The 16,425-nt window shown below is 43.3% G+C and overlaps 1 protein-coding gene across 1 annotated transcript in view; it reads left to right on the top strand.

Annotated features, from left to right (window-relative positions):
- LOC124803369 (hemicentin-2-like) overlaps positions 1-16,425 on the top strand; it is a 255,061-nt gene that overhangs the window by 135,975 nt on the left and 102,661 nt on the right. Inside the window, exon 5 of the mRNA XM_047264555.1 lies at positions 3,145-3,279. Coding sequence (XP_047120511.1) covers positions 3,145-3,279 — 135 coding nt within the window. The remainder of the gene's footprint in view (positions 1-3,144; positions 3,280-16,425) is intronic.

The raw sequence follows: 16,425 nt of genomic DNA, 5'->3' as shown, positions 1-16,425 counted from the left end.
CATAGGGTGAACAGAAAATGGAGAACCGTGACCAAGGGTGCTGTCAACTCAACGACTGCTCAGAGCTTGCGACCGACAGCATGGAATGGCATTCAGTCGAAGGCAGAAGATCCTGATCCATAGGTTGGTCAGGAGCAGCTCCTGCCACCAACGATCGGCCAGTTGACCGGCCACTAGCAGTGCGCCTCGGCGACACGGAAGATGGCCGTGGGCGATTTCCGCCAGGTGGTGCTGTAGTTGGGACACGCCTTGGCGGAGAAGGAGAGGAACTGTGTTTCTTCGTAGCCTTCTTGGAGGTATGATGTTTAGATGAAGGAGGAACCGATGGTTGTGAAGTTGCAGTACGTAAAAACTCTTCACGACAATGCTCTTTTTTCGAAGACTTGGCGTCTGACTTTTGGGCTCGAGATTTAGCAGAACCCGACGAAGGGTGAGCCATAGAGTGGGCAGGCGAAAGTGGTGAGGTTGAACGGGCGATCTTTGCGCTGGCCGATCTGACGACCGTGGTACTAAATGTGAGGTCGCAAGTCTGCGTGGCCGCCTCCTTTGTTGGCCGAGGAGAAGCAAGGACAGTGCTGTATTTTCCTTTCTGAGGCACGGTGGGCTGTCGACTGGCGAGTAACTTTCGAGCAGCAAAGGTCGACACCTTTTCCTTCACTCTTATTTCCTGGATGAGCTTTTCATCCTTAAAAACGGGGCAAGCTCGAGAGGAAGCAGCGTGGTCACCCATACAGTTGATGCAGTGTGGGGATGGAGGTGGACAAGCACCCTCATGGGCATCCTTGCCACACATAACACATTTGGCCGGATTGGAACAGGACTGGCTGGTGTGATTGAACCGCTGACATCGATAGCAACGCGTAGGGTTTGGGACATAAGGGCGAACGGAAATTATCTCATAGCCTGCTTTGATTTTTGATGGGAGTTGAACTTTGTCAAATGTCAAGAAGACAGTGCGGGTTGGAATGATGTTCGAGTCAACCCTTTTCATAACCCGACGAACAGCGGTGACGCCCTGGTCAGACAGGTAGTGCTGAATTTCTTCGTCAGACAATCCATCGAGGGAGCGTGTATAAACGACTCCACGCAAGGAATTTAAGGTACGGTGCGGTTCCACCCGGACAGGGAAGGTGTGGAGCAGAGAAGTACGCAGCAATTTTTGAGCCTGGAGGGCACTGTGTGTTTCCAACAACAGGGTACCATTCCGTAATCTGGAACAAGACTTTACAGGACCCGCAATTGCGTCGACACCTTTCTGAATAATGAAAGGGTTGACCGTGGAAAAGTCGTGACCTTCGTCAGACCGAGAAACAACAAGGAACTGTGGCAACGATGGAAGAACCGTCTGTGGCTGAGACTCAGTGAACTTACGTTTGTGAGCAGACATAGTGGAAGGTGAGGAAACCTTTGCGGAAGAATCCCCCATGATTACCGGCGTCTCCGATGGCGCGCTCCTCCCTTGTGGGGGCCCTCACCGAGGGCACACCCGCCTTAGGTGATTGTTCACACCTCAGGTCACACCTCCCGACAAACGGACGGAGGCACCAATCGGCACTTTCGGAAGGTATCAGCTCGGGTAATCACCCCTCCCTGGGCCTGGCCTTTACCAGGGGGTACGTACGTGTCCTACCTGTCTACCCGGGGCGGGGAATTACGCGTTACCCCGTCACCGGCTACGCATGGAAGTGCGTGGGTCGGCCTTCAGACACGCACAGGGAGGAAGAAAGAGAAAGGGAAAGGAAAGAAGAGGGGGTCTCAAACGCCGCAGCGGAGAAAAGGGTAAAGAGAAGAGGTAAGGAAAGGAGAAGGACAAAGGAAGGAAGAAAACATACAAGCAAGGAAGAAGAAGAATGCGGTACATTTACAAGCGTCCGTCTCCGGACGTAGGCGCAAACCATACTCCCAGAGGGGGAGAAAGTGAAGGAAAGAGCCAGAGGTGAGGGGGGGGGGGTGAAGACAGGGGAAGGATGCGGAAAGGGAAGGTATGCAGCCCGGAAAGGAAGGAAGGCCACATTAGCTCGGGGCCCCGTGCTCGCTACGCACGTATCCACAAAAGAGTTGTGGATCCCCTGGGGGGAAATCCTCTTTCGTTTGGCACCTCCTGTATCGTCGTGCTCAGCACGGTTCGCGCTACACGTGTACAAACAAGTACAGTGCAACTTGAAAGCCACAACAGTTACCGGACGTTGACGTCACAACTGGGTGGCGGAAAATTCCCATGCAGCTACGCTGTCGCTCTCCCCTCCTCGAGCCACCGGCTAGTGTCACAGCACAACGGCCATCCTGCTAGCGGCACTAACTCTGCCGACATTCGCTGCTAGGGCGCGACGTTAACACTGCGCTCATCAAAATACAGTCCAAACACGCAGATATGATTCGGCGTGTTACATAACGACCACCCGGCTGGCGGCCACACTGTGTGCTTGGCAACGCAGTCAGCTTTGCACAGCTGCTCTAAAACTCTAACCACGTGGTTTCTGTCTCATCGTCAGCCATGCGTACGCATGTCCAAGTGAAACCTGCTTCTCCGAATTGAGAACACGGTAACTGCAGAACATCTTACGTTCCCGTAAGCACTCTGCAATCATTATGCCCTCGAATTGCAGTTTGCTTTGTCATTTACTCCTATGAATGCTATTATCAATCTGAACGATTTGAGAATCATTAACTTTTTCTGTTCTTAGTTTGCTACTTATGTACTATTACCTTACATTCTTTGATTAAGTTTCTTTTATGGTGACTCATTTTTACTAGGATCCCATTGCCGTTTTTTTTGGCTTCTACCCTGCATCTGATGTGCAGAGAAAGTTCTGTGCTTTTTTACTCTAGATCCGTGGCTGTGTTCTCATATTATGTCCTCTAGGCCTGCTCTGCTTCCCTCTCTCGCATTCTCTCTCTATCTACCACTCCATCCGCGTGAAACAGACACACACAGACACATACACACACACTTGATAGACATCCACTTCCACTACTTCATCCGTTTTTGTTTCGGCTAGCGTGGCCACGTCACACTTCCCTGCAGAACTTAGTTTGTCTCTGACTGTCTATACCTCGAAAATACTTGCCTAGTACATGTTTGCATTGTTTCACCACATTACTTCAAAATCATTGTCTAATCCTCTGCTTCGGTGTATGTGGCAGGTGGCGACTGGTAGCGGCACAATGTCACACTACTTCAACCTCCTGGTGCTGGTGCCCAAGGCTTTCATCCTGGGCAGCGGGGACTACCACATCGGCGAAGGCAGCACCATATCGCTCGTCTGCATCATCGAGAACGTGAGTTTATTACACTCATTATTCAAACATTGCTTACTTGTTGTGAGATACATTACAAAGAAATATTCGGCCCAGCGTGTGTATGTGTGAAATCAGTTGAATTTTTTTATTAAAATGAATGAGGCTTCAATTCGGAATTCCTGTTTTTAACAGTGCTGTGCTATTGCGACAGATATGTGTTAAATTAGTGGCAGCTCATGGTGTGAGGTCGTCTGACATGCAGATGATTGTACTTGAACGCTCTACTTGGACTCTACTTCCATATAATGGAGTTGTAATTGTGTGGGAGTCGCAGCAACATGTAGGGAACGAACGCTTACAGAAATCTTCTCGGGTTATCAGCCGAGTCGTCGTGTCCTGTTGTCGCAAGGTTTTCGACGACCTTCCATCCATCATTTTCAGCTGAACTGTCAGGTCTATGTTCGTTCCTTTATAGCTGCGGGACCACAGACTGCTCTGACGAGCGCCCAGTACATGGGCCAGTAGCATGCCTCCACAAGAGTTGTAGTAGTCGTGGTTGAAAAACAAACCAGACAACTGTGCCCTGCCATATCAATCGGTTCAAATGGTTCAAATGGCTCTGAGCACTATGGGACTTAACTTCTTTGCTCATCAGTCCCCTAGAACGTAGACCTACTTAAACCTAACTAACCTAAGGACATCACACACATCCATGCCCGTGGCAGGATTCCAACCTGCGACCGTAGCGTGGCTTCTAGGATTCAGTCACAAGAGCAGCAGTGAAACTATGAATGCATGACACTATTGTCAACCCCGACACCCGTTTCCAGGTAGGATCCGCATGGAATGTGGCGTTAGAAACAATCCGTCGGAAGAGCTCCAAAGTAAAAGCGGCAGGGGCAGCGGTCTGAACTGACAGGCAGCAACAGGACTCAACAGCTATTCCCATCTCCACCCAGCTGGCTGTGGTACTTCTTCCGGAGGCACGTGACTAACCCAGCCGTTGAGCTCTCAGCAGGGGAGTCTGCAGTTCAGCGGCTGTAAGGGAATGAACAGGTCATGAACCCGCCACTCTGCCTGAAGATGACGAGAAGAAAACTCATCGAAATTCTGAGGCAGCACTACGCTAAGACTCGGCTGATAACAGGAGAAGATTTCGTCAATGAATTTCGCCGAGAAGGCCTGCATTCCCACATAGTCGACGGAAGGTACTATTGCAACTGTACGTCATGCGCCTAGTCGCGGTGCTTACCTGTGCTTGCCTCACACGCAAACAGAGGTACGTGTGTAGGTGAATCTCTCCTTCACAACATGTGCGCACGAGTGATCCCATTAACACCTGCGTGTTGATATTGGTCAACGGACGGGATCGCATGACTGCTTAAAGAATGGGGAATAATCGCTTTCCGATTTTCATGCTGAAAAAACAACTGAAGGGTTTTCGAACCAGTTTTTCCTTGTGAAGAAAGAAAACTTCTTTCATATTGCGTGATTTTTTAGCTGCGTAACGTTTCTCAAACGATTTTGAAGACTATGCGGCTTAAAAATTTCATTTTTAATCAATGGTAGTGTACGATCTAAGTTTATAAATAGGCCTCTTACCTTTTCATAGTTCATAACAGTGGCTGCGAAATGACTCTGTTTGTCAGACATGTGAATTTCTTTTACATATCTTGTATTGAAAAAGTGTGATTGCTTGTAGCTTACCGTTCGCTACGTTTTAGATCACACATTATTTCAAGTGAAACGTAGCTAAAAGTACAAAAAAAAATTCGAATTGTACTGACTCTGACGTCTGTCTTCTTTCACAAGTAAATCGGAATAGTTGTATGAAGTCAATACTGCGAATACAAGCCGACGGAGTTTAGTGCAATGTCAGTTATTAGTTAACAACGCAGGCCTAGTCTAAGGCCTTTGTGTGATTATAATCATTGAAAAAACTCGAAATACATGCGAATTTTTCCCTTGTCGATACGTGTTTACTCAGTACAGTCGTCTGCTATGGTCTTGCAGCAGCCCTCACGTCACATCATAAAAGACAAGTAGCTGAGGTGTCCGTATCTCATAATTAAGCGGAATGTACATTTCGCATATGAAACTAGAAGAGGAGAATAAATTACTGTAAGACGGGACTTTTCTGTGGACTGACTATACTAAAATGTCGGGTCATTCTATTTAATTGATCTCTAGTTTGAGACGAATAACGGCGGATGTCATATGCAGATATACATGTATAGACGTCTCTACACTTAACGCGATTAAGACAAGAATTTTTCCTGTTTGACATTTTAGCTTTCGTATTTCTAGGAGAGACCTGTGGCATATTTTGTAAATAATTACCTTATCTCCTCTTTCAAAGAACTGTGCACAGCACTTAGCAATACTATTTCTTTAACAAAATTCGTATGATGAGAGCACGGCCAGGTGGAGCTTCTTCCTAACGGGTTTTTCCTTGAATCACGTGATCTCGTCAAATTTTTAAATTCTTCCCTCTGTCTCTAAAATGTTTCCATTCTGATTTCTCTTTTTTATCACAAAGAATAATGAGCGGGTTCAGCGTAGTACCAAACACTGCTGCCCTAGAAAAGGAATTACTACCGATCGGTGCAGATGAGATGTTGTATCCTCGTGCAGTTCACACCGTTTTCAAACGTGAGAACTGCAGGTCTCTGTATATATTTCATCTATGTTGTTTGCTTTTCATTGATTGTCTGATCTGCTCCGAGAAAAGAGTTGCTACTATTCGACGACATAGTTTTAGTGGTATTGTCTGAACAGTACAGTAATCATCGGGTTTCGAAGCACAGCGAAATAGGTTGCGGATACTTCCTGTGAATACTGAACAACATCTGGGAATTTTTGTTCCTTACAGGAACTACTAAGAAACTATTTGAAAAGGGTTGCCCACTTCATCCTCTGCTGAAAAAACTTTAAAAAAAGAAACGATTTTTTGTAGAAGTGGAAGAGTGGAAGAAATGTAGTCCGTACCGGCAAAGTAATATGAATTATTGCACAGGACTGTTTTCAAGGAAAACTTTGCATAGAACTCATTGCGGCCCGTTCATTATAAAAATGTCTTGTTTTTTTACGCTAGAAGAAGAAGAGCGTCTGTTGCACGCCTGTGACTCTTCAATAATTGACAAGTGTCGCCATGTTGGGTGGAGTCTCAGTTTACCTTCACCAACATTAATTTGTACTCCTTGAGCTGCTAAAATTATTGCCAAGATTTTTTTTCGGTTGCCTTAATGATGCGATTTTTCAGAAATTCATATTGGGGAAGCCGTGGTCAAATCGAATTGCTTTATAATGGACCTTTACTTTCTTTAAGTTCTTCTCTATAATTCTCTGTCTAAGGTGCTTCTATGGCGATTTCACCGACTTAAATGAAATTATAATTATTGGATATAAAACATATGGCTTTATTATGTATTGCTAAAAAGTTTTAAAAATAGATGATGTCAGTAGCAGTCTGTTTTACTATAGAATCTGAGAAGGAAACTTGGTAGGTTCTTATGTCGATAAATGCCTCTTTCTCAAAAAGCACGCTACTCCGAGTCGCAGCTGCAGGTTAAATGTGGCCTTTGTGGCTGCCCTGTGAGCAGTGGTTTGTCCTTTTTTTATAAGAGCCATCCAGGGATTCAGTACAAACGTGTGTTTTAGTCAGGCTGGTGTCGACTCATCAGTACCACTGCGAGGGAGAACCTATTTCATAGATTCTTAGGAATTATAACGACTCGCCTTTGAGTATGTAAGTACGAGTATATTAATCACGCAAAACGTCTAAAGTCAATGATGAAGTCTAAATACGAGAAAATTTTTTATTAAGAGACAAAAGTTACATCATGAAATCAACATCGCTTGTAAAACCTTCAGTTTCTATTATAAATAATCATTTTTATTTCACTTGAAGAGCTAGTACACTGAAACATAGCGAAGTGTCTGAAACGTCTAGACATTTAGCTCTGGTGAATTCGGTGTGCCATTTATGCTGGTTCTGATGGTGATTTGAAAGTTGTGAAGCATAAAGGGGAGCAGCTTAAGCAGCATTTGGATCTGCAGGATAAAATGATTGACTGACTTAATATCTGGTATTCCATCATTATCAAAGTCGCGTTTCTTACTCTATTTTCAAACGAAAAATACTTAATTGATGAGCATTTCTGCTACAGATTTAGTGTTCTATTGCGTTCTTTTTCCGACGCCAGCTATTTGTTAATCAATGCGACTCGTAAGGGAAGTTTCTATCGGTATCAGTGATGCAGTCGAAATGGCCTTTCATTGAGAGTGAGTGGAAGGAAAGCGAATGTTTAAAGTAATGGATGACGTGATTCCCCCGTACGGATGACCGAATGTGCTCCCGTTTTCTCAGCTTGTCAGCGCTCGTAGCTGGCTTAGTGTTTAACTTCAGAGCTTCAGATCGTTCCTCTACGCAAAGTTTGCAGCCTGAAAGGCGTGTTTGTATCATTTCCATCCCTAAATGGAGTTACTGCTTGTAGCCTCGTTATAGAAGATGGGTGTATTTTCTATCCTGCATTGTTGTCTAACTGTAGAATTAGGTGTCTCCTTTCGTCCTCTCTCGCACACTGTGAGGCAGTAAACTGCCTCTCTATTCTTACTTCGGCACTCCCAGTGTTGAAGTTGGTTACGCTACAGTTGCATAGCCAGTGGACGTGTTCCACTTAGCATCGTCCGAACTGATATCAAGAAAATTTTATTCCTACACTTAATTACTTTTTTCTGCTCTGCAACACAATCTTTCGGACTTTGAGGAAAGTCTAATCACTGATACGAAGAAAATGGGAACATCGTATCGACAGATCGAACAGACAATATTGCAATGGCGGCAGGGTGCGTACTATTCTGTGGCGTTCAGCGATATGACTCTCGCCGTTGTCCGTAACGGTCAGGACTAAGCCAAAGTATCTGTAGACGAACTGGTGAAAGGTTACAGAGAGCAGCAGTTATCTATATCTGTACCTTCACAGCTCAAAAAAAATCTGGTGAGGCGATATTTCGACTGACAACTATGCAGCCATCTTTAGGTGAGTGTTTTGCACTGGAGATTGCTACTTCACATCGATAACTTTATCGAGAAAATTTGCGAGGGGACACATGTGCAAAGGCAGTAACTAATTAAAGGACTTCTGTTGAGGCTACTCATGTGAAGCAGCATTCTCCAGTGCAAAACTCTCACCTGAAGATGGATTAATGATTGCCGATCGAAATATCCCGCCAAGAAGATGTCATCTGACTGCAATCCTGAAACTATGGAATACGCTTTACACCGGAAAAATTTCTAGAACCACATGAAGTAAGTTTCTCATTATGACATTCGGAGTCGGTTCCATACCAGAATGAGTACAAAAGTTTGTTCTTGCCCATGGGGGTGCCTCATACTAATCCTGATGATGTGCAGGGTTGCGTATAGAATAAAAGTTTAATTATTTAAACTCAATTACGTGAGGAAAGTAGGGAGTGGATAGTTGGAAAGAGTACATTGAAGATCTCAAGAGGGTAACGACTTACTTTCTGTTACATCAGTAACAGAAAAACAAATGGTAGTGTATACAGAAGACGTAAAGAATGCAGTATTATGGTCATAGATTAATGAGAGCTGCTTTCTTAGGAGGAGAAAGGGTAAGTTTACGATTGTCGGCGGGGCCGTAATCAGTTACTTTCGGTTGCACAACAAATAAGTAGACTTTATTTACAGAAATTATAATTTTAAGACAATCTCTTAAAAAACACAATTGACTATATGACGGCTGAAGCCTTATCACAGAAAAAAATCCACAATTTTAGGACCATCAACAATAAACTCAAACTACAAGCGGCTCAGGCCTGAATTATAAGTCAGAAGAACAATTCCAAATAGCACATATTAACATAAATACTTCCTGTTAAAACGAACTGTAACACGGCTGAAGGGCTTATTATAAAAAAAAGGTGAAATTGTTACTCGGCTGAAGCATACAAACAATTTCAAATAACAAACAGCTGAAGGGCTGAATTAGAAGTCAGGAAAACAATTCCAAATAGCACTTTTAAAATAAATCCCTTGCTTTTGAACCCACTTTATTTTAAGAAAACTTACTGTAACACGGATGAAGGCATTATCACGAAAGAAGTGAAATTCTTGCTCGACTGAGGGCCACACCAACAATAATCAGAAAATTACAAATATTCTTAAAATAAACTTCACAATCTAATGAATCAGGACAAGCGATTCTCAGCAAATGTTCCAAGGGTCGGCCTGGGAAGGTAACTCAAAGATATGGTAAGGTGAGACAGGTAGCTAAGAGTTGTCCTCACGTAACAGGATGGCAACCCAGTCTAGGGGCAGGTTAAGCGCCGACCGACAGACTACCCAGTCCGCCTAACGTTCGATCACCGATATAACGGTGGAATAATTTTAGGCAAGGGCGAAGAGACAGACAGCACTATGTCTTTAGAAAATACCCAAGGCCGAAGGAAACACTAGGAACAAGGTAGACCTCCCAAAAATTTGCACGGTACAATACAAGAGGCTGTCGAACTTCACGCCGTGGTGGACAGCATCAACACAAGGAAAGGTACATGCCAGAAAAGTACGCTAACCTCAAGGGCAGGTAACTGGGCCGTTAGCGACCACAACGCAGAAAATACTGCTGGCTGCACTTCACTAATAAGAAGAATACTAAATTCAATGATGAATAACAAATAGAGAAAGACGGCTGCAATATTTCACCGCCTCGAAACACTTCACTCGTTGCAGCCGGGCTCAGCGGCCCTGGAAGCAGACCATAGGCGAGATCTGAGAATAGTCGAGGTTGCATTATCAGTTAATTTTTCACTCAACTTAAACGTCCAGGGTTCGGTGTGCAACGAAGCCGTCGCTCTCGCAGCTACCCCTCCTCGATCCGGCAGTGGCAGCACGCCACCAGCGGCCCGGGCTTGCCCTCCCGCACTCCAAGGACCTACTCGCTGCTGCGCCCCAACCGAACTGATGTTCGTTCGCAACTCCCCACTCCACACAACGCGACCCGGAAATACTAGCGGTCGCTCCAAAGATGGTACCACAGTGCTCGTATCGATAAGCGCTGCTGCTGCCACTCACGGGCAGACAAGCCAGCAACTTGGGGACGCCAGTAAATGGAATAAGAAACGAGGTGCCATAACCGCAATGACAAGACGCCAAGCAGTAAACGGCATGAACACGAGCCGCGCACGGTTCAGTTAACAAAACTTTGGAAGATTTGCGATCAAATGAGTTAGGAGAGACGCGCAGCACTGCGGAATTTCTACACTCATTGGTGGAAGTGGCAGCAAAGCGACTATTCAAGTTGGTGTGGAGAGTGTAGGAGACTGACGACATGCCGTCAGAGATTTGTAATGTTGTCAACTAGATAATTCAGAAGAAAGCAAGGGCAGATCAGTGCGAGAACTATTGCACAATCAGTTTAACAGCTTATGGATCCAATATGGTGACAAGAATAATATATGTAAGTATGGAAAAAAAATCAAGAACCTGTTACATGAGGATTGTGGTGTGCGTACTGTAAGACCTTCGGTACACACACCATCAGATTATTTGACTTGTCGCTCTAACGAAATAGCCGATTGTCAGCAATATGTCTCGTGGTCTTATCGTGGCGTGTTTATCTTCTGCCGTTAGGTCAGACGATAGAAATGCCACTTGCACGCTTAGAGTAGCAGATTGAAGGTGACCAACTTTAAACAGAACTTGATTAATTTTCACACACATTTATTAAAATAATAACAAGCATATATATAACTTAACTTGGTTCTGGAAGCTATTTACAATTGACAATCTGAAGTTCCTTTGGTCTTGGTACTTTAATCTTATTTTCACACATCTCTGATACTTGACAAAGCGTCTATACATTTATCTTCATGGCTATGTACAGGAATATGATAATCTTACTAGGCGCATACTGAAACTTGACTATAGACGGGTAAAGACAAATGCAGACTAATGCAGACTGATTAATCGGAGGTCTGTACACTCGTTATAATACCTCGCGCGTTCAGGTATCACTGCGCGATTGTGATCCGCGAGGAGAAAAGGTTCTACGTTAGCAGCAATCTCATTGGCTGCGTTACATATTAATACGCGGATCGGCGGAAGCAGAATATGGTCCGTCTTTATGGGAGCGCCATCTCGTAGTGCGGAGACGGACGACCGCTGCGCCTGTGCTGTTGTGCTTAGCGGGGCGCGCTCTATTGGGAAAGTTGTGTACGCGCTGACTACGCGGAACAATATACATAACAAGGATCATTTCGACTGTAGCAAAAGTAAAGCCACCTGGGAGTTATTTTATCAAAAATGGCTCTGAGTACTATGGGACTTAACATCTGAGGTCATCAGTCCCCTTGAACTCAGAACATGCCCGAGGTAGGATTCCAACATGCGACCATAGCTTTTGCTCGGTTCCAGACTGAAGCGCCTAGAACCGCTCGGCCACAAGGCCGGCGTTAATTTATCGGTACGCTTGTTAATGAAAGCAAGAAGAGATTAGTCGACGTAGAAAAGGCGTTAGACCTTATGAACGAGCAAGGTATTCGAAATTCTGAGAATAATTGGAGTAGGATGTAGGGAAGGACGAGTAATACTTACTATATAAATGAATCAGGAGGGAACAATAAGAACGGATGACGAGGAATGAAATGCTCGAATTAATAAAAAAAAGTATAGGACACGGTTACAGTCTTTTACCTACAGTGTTCTTTGTATGCATTGAAGAAGCAATGACGGAAATAAAAGAAAAGTTCAAGAATGAGATTAAAATTAATGATGAAAAGATATCAACGATAAAATTCGCTGATAGAATTGCTATCGTCAGTGAAAGTGAAGAAGAATTTCAAGTCATATTGAACTGAAGGAAATTATGGATTGGGAGTAAACCGAAGAATGATGAAAATGATGAGGAGAGACAGAAATAAGCCTTACAATAGCCATGCCATCAAAACTGATGAGCACCTGGTAGACGAAGTTAAGGAATTCTCCTGTCTTGGGAGCACAATTGTACATCGCTAACGTAGAAAGTATGACGATAGGAAAGTTGACTACGACAGGCAAAGATGACGTTCTTCGTTTTTCGCCAAAAGAAGTACGCTGATATGTTATATAGGCCTTAGTTTGAGAAAACAGTTTCCGACCATGTACGTTAGGAGCATGGAAATGTATGGTAATCAGTCTTGAACAGTGGGTAAACCGGAACACAAGAGAATCGAAGCGTTCGAGATTGCAGGGGTATAGAATGATTTTGAATCTTAGGTGGGCTTACGAGACAGCGAATGAAGAATTTCTCAGTATAATTGCAGAAGAAAGTAAATGTAGAAACTACTGACAGGAAGAAGGAAGAGGATAATAGGATTTGTGTTAATACGTCAGGGAATAATGTCCGTAGTTTTAGAGGGAAATGTAGATAGGGAAACCTGTAGCGGATGACGGAGGTTTGAATACATCCAAGAAAAAATGCAGGATGTAGCGTGGAACTACTACTCTGCGTGAAGCGTTTAGAACAACAGAGGAATTCGTGATTCGAGAAAAGAAAAAAACAATGTGGAGAATACCTCCACGAAGTTAGGTAAGAATCGAACCAGTGCTTCGTAGTCACACTTTCCATTTTCATCACGTACTTGTCATCCAGTTGCAAGGATTTTGTCATGTTATTTACGCTAATTTCCAGTCCTGAACTACATATGTTTACCGACGTTAGTATTTTATTCCCTTGTAGCCTATATAGCCGAATCACGTTTCTGTGTTGACTCTTTCAGAATTCAAGGCGCACAAAAGCACGATTGAAGTTTCTTTCTGTATCTAGCCTGGTGGCAAACTAAATGTATTAAATCAACATTTTACTTTATTTTAAAAAGGTATAAACAATTTATTCTAGAGTTCAAATCTCAGTGCTTATTGTATCATACGAGAATTACAGACATAACGTTTTGACCCTTAAAACATGCGCTAGGACTTAGCAGCGACTTCTTGTCTTACAGATAAACCTGCGATTTCACTAACTATAACTTTTATCAGAAATACCAGTTATGAACAGTCATTAATAAACAGTTCGATGAAAAGCAGTCGAACAATTTCATAGAGCGACAGGCCAATGTCTCCAGTGGAACAGTACTACGAAAAGTAGTGATTTTAAGTTGAGTTCTAGGACTGTAATGTAATGAAGGAAACTGTTTTACTCTTTCACCTCCAATACTTCCTTCCCGCACTAAAGGAAATTGGATTACCTGAAAACGTCGCATTGGTTTGCATCTCAGATAACCTATCCATGGCCGGCCGAAGTGGCCGTGCGGTTAAAGGCGCTGCAGTCTGGAACCGCAAGACCGCTACGGTCGCAGGTTCGAATCCTGTCTCGGGCATGGATGTTTGTGATGTCCTTAGGTTAGTTATATTTAACTAGTTCTAAGTTCTAGGGGACTAATGACCTCAGCAGTTGAGTCCCATAGTGCTCAGAGCCATTTTTTTAACCTATCCATGCGACGTACATTTCTTTCCTCCAAGCCAAAATATTGTTTAATGGAAATAGGGTAACACATACGTGAGAGAGAGCGCACGTACGTATACCGGTAATTTGACGTATACATTGTTATTGTGAGGAACAACTTTCGTCCGCTAATCTTGTTTCACATTCTAGCTCACTTCCGCACCTTACAATACATTAATTAGAGGGCACCTCACGAATCACAAACATAGAGGGATCGTACTTCCCACAAACGACGTTTTGTGCGATGCCTCTACGGTCTTCACCTAACGGGTTTCATGTCAGTTGTGTATGTGGGATGGTCCCGGCGGAGGTTCAAGTCCTTCCTCAGGCATGGGTGTGGTGTGTGTTTGTCCTTAGGATAATTTAGGTTAAATAGTGTGTAAGATTAGGGACTGATAACCTTAGCAGTTAAGTCCCATAAGATATCACACACATCGGAACATTTTTATGTGGGATGTGACTGCTGATCAACAATTCATTACAGTAGCATATGCTGACCTCCATAAGAGCATGTGGTTACGTTTCAGTATTTCCAAATGCGATATCGACATGTGCATCATTGAAAATTTCCGGTCTGTGCTCGATAAGTCCTCTTTGTATGAAGAATAGTTCAGATGTTCAAATGTCTGTCAAATCCTATGGGACTTAACTGCTAAGGTCATCAGTTCCTAAGCTTACACGCTACTTAACCTAAATTATCCTAAGGACAAACACATACACCCATGCCTGAGGGAGGACTCGAACCTCCGCCGGGACGAGCCGCACAGTCCATGACTGCAGCGCATAGACCGCTCGGCTAATCCCGCGCGGCGAAGAATAGTTAGAATGCCATTAACGGTACCATACGATTCGTCACGAAAAACCTCAATGCGGCAAGAAGAAAGTACTTTAAAAATCCTCACTATTGGAGACAACCTTTTAGGTGGGGCAACCACAGCTATCAGTATGTATCTTGGGTATTAATAATCGTTACAGCTGTATTTGGTGCTTTATTACTGACCACTACCTGTTTCGTGGTGTTGAAGCCAAATCTTCAGGTGACACATGAATAAAACATTAGAGCGGAAAAGCTTGTAATCTATTGACATACAACGAATGTTAGGAAAAAATATTCCCAGCTTTTCCCCTCTAATGTTTTAATCATGTATCACCTGAAGATATTGCTTTAACACCACGAAACCGGTAGTGGTACGGTAATAAAGGACCCAAATAGAGCTGAAGCGATTTTTAATATCCAAGATTAATTCTCACTACTATTTGAGTTTCCACTTTTCGTCATCAGAACAATCAGCCACTCAACATCCAACGTAAATATGCCTTTTGTAAAGTTCTACATGACTGTGAGTCTCAGGTATAAGAAAGTTGATCATCTGAACTTATTATATTTGGTCAATGTCTCAGTCATTTCTTATCTCTGAGAATCGAGCACATAATTGTTTTCTTTCATTTGACATACTTCCGTGTATCTATTTGTCCTAATTACCTGCATTTCATTCCAAGTACAGTTTTAATTAGTATTAGAAACCAGTTCATTCAGTAATATATTTATTTCTTTTATCTTTCCTAGTAGTACCTTACGTGCACAATCCACTACACCATGAACAACCACTAATGTTAGGCATCCGCATCAAAATTCCAAGTCTCATTGCCATTAGTGAGAACTGATAATTCACGTTGATTCTAAGCTTAACCTTTAAAGTTAAACTGTAAGCTTCACTTTGAAAGGCCTCCACATTTTTTTAGAACCATCTGAGCTCAATTATACATTTCTGTTTCTTCCTTTCCTGTCAATGCAGCAGTGTCTACAACTAAATGAAACAAAAAAACCTCAAAAAGTATTGCTACGACTATATTGTAACTATTATTTTCTTTCGCATTTGTCATTATAAGATTTTTGTCTTATTATGATTGACTTTAACGCCTACTTTCAAATTCTCTGTTAAATGTCTGCCCGATTAGACGAGTGGTCAGAGCTTCTGACACATGCAGCGTGCCCAGTTTCGATTTTCGGGCAGGTCGGAGATATCTCTGTTCGGGGATTGGGTTGTCCTCATCACCATTTCCGGATCACCGACACGCAGGTAGTCCAATGTGACGTCAACTGAAGAGACTTACACCTACGTCCTCAGTTATTTACTGGTTGTATTCCAATCTCTGTCTTCCTCTACAGCGTGTAATCTCTACGGCTCCATCTGGTATCAGGAAAATTATTTCTCTGATGCCTTAACGGATGTCCTACATTCCTATCATCTCTCCTTGTCAGTGATTTCTATATAATCCTTTCCTTGCCAATTTTCCGGAGTGCCTTCTCATTTCTTATCTTATCAGTAACCCTAATTTTCAACACTCTTCTGTAGAGTCACATCTCAAATGCTTCGATTCTTTTCTTTTCCGGTTTCCCCACAATGTTTCACTAACAAATAATGCTGAGTCCCAATCGTTTATACTCAACGTAGTATATCCTCAGAAATTTCTTTTTCAAATTGAAGCCTATGTTTGACAGTAGTAGAATTCTTTTGGTAGGAATGCCAGAGTCAGTCTGCTACTCATGTCTTCTTTGCTCCCTCCGTCATGGGTTATTTTGCTGCCTAAATATCAGAATTCCTTAACTTAACGTACCTCGTGATCACCAATTCTAATATTAACTTTCTCGGTGTTCTAATTTCTGCTACTTCCCATT

This window comes from Schistocerca piceifrons, chromosome 6 (genome assembly GCF_021461385.2).
Source record: "Schistocerca piceifrons isolate TAMUIC-IGC-003096 chromosome 6, iqSchPice1.1, whole genome shotgun sequence".
In the NCBI taxonomy this organism is placed as follows: domain Eukaryota; kingdom Metazoa; phylum Arthropoda; class Insecta; order Orthoptera; family Acrididae; genus Schistocerca; species Schistocerca piceifrons.
The sequence above is the reverse complement of the archived record's forward strand: the minus strand, read 5'-3'. Positions and strand labels throughout refer to the sequence as shown.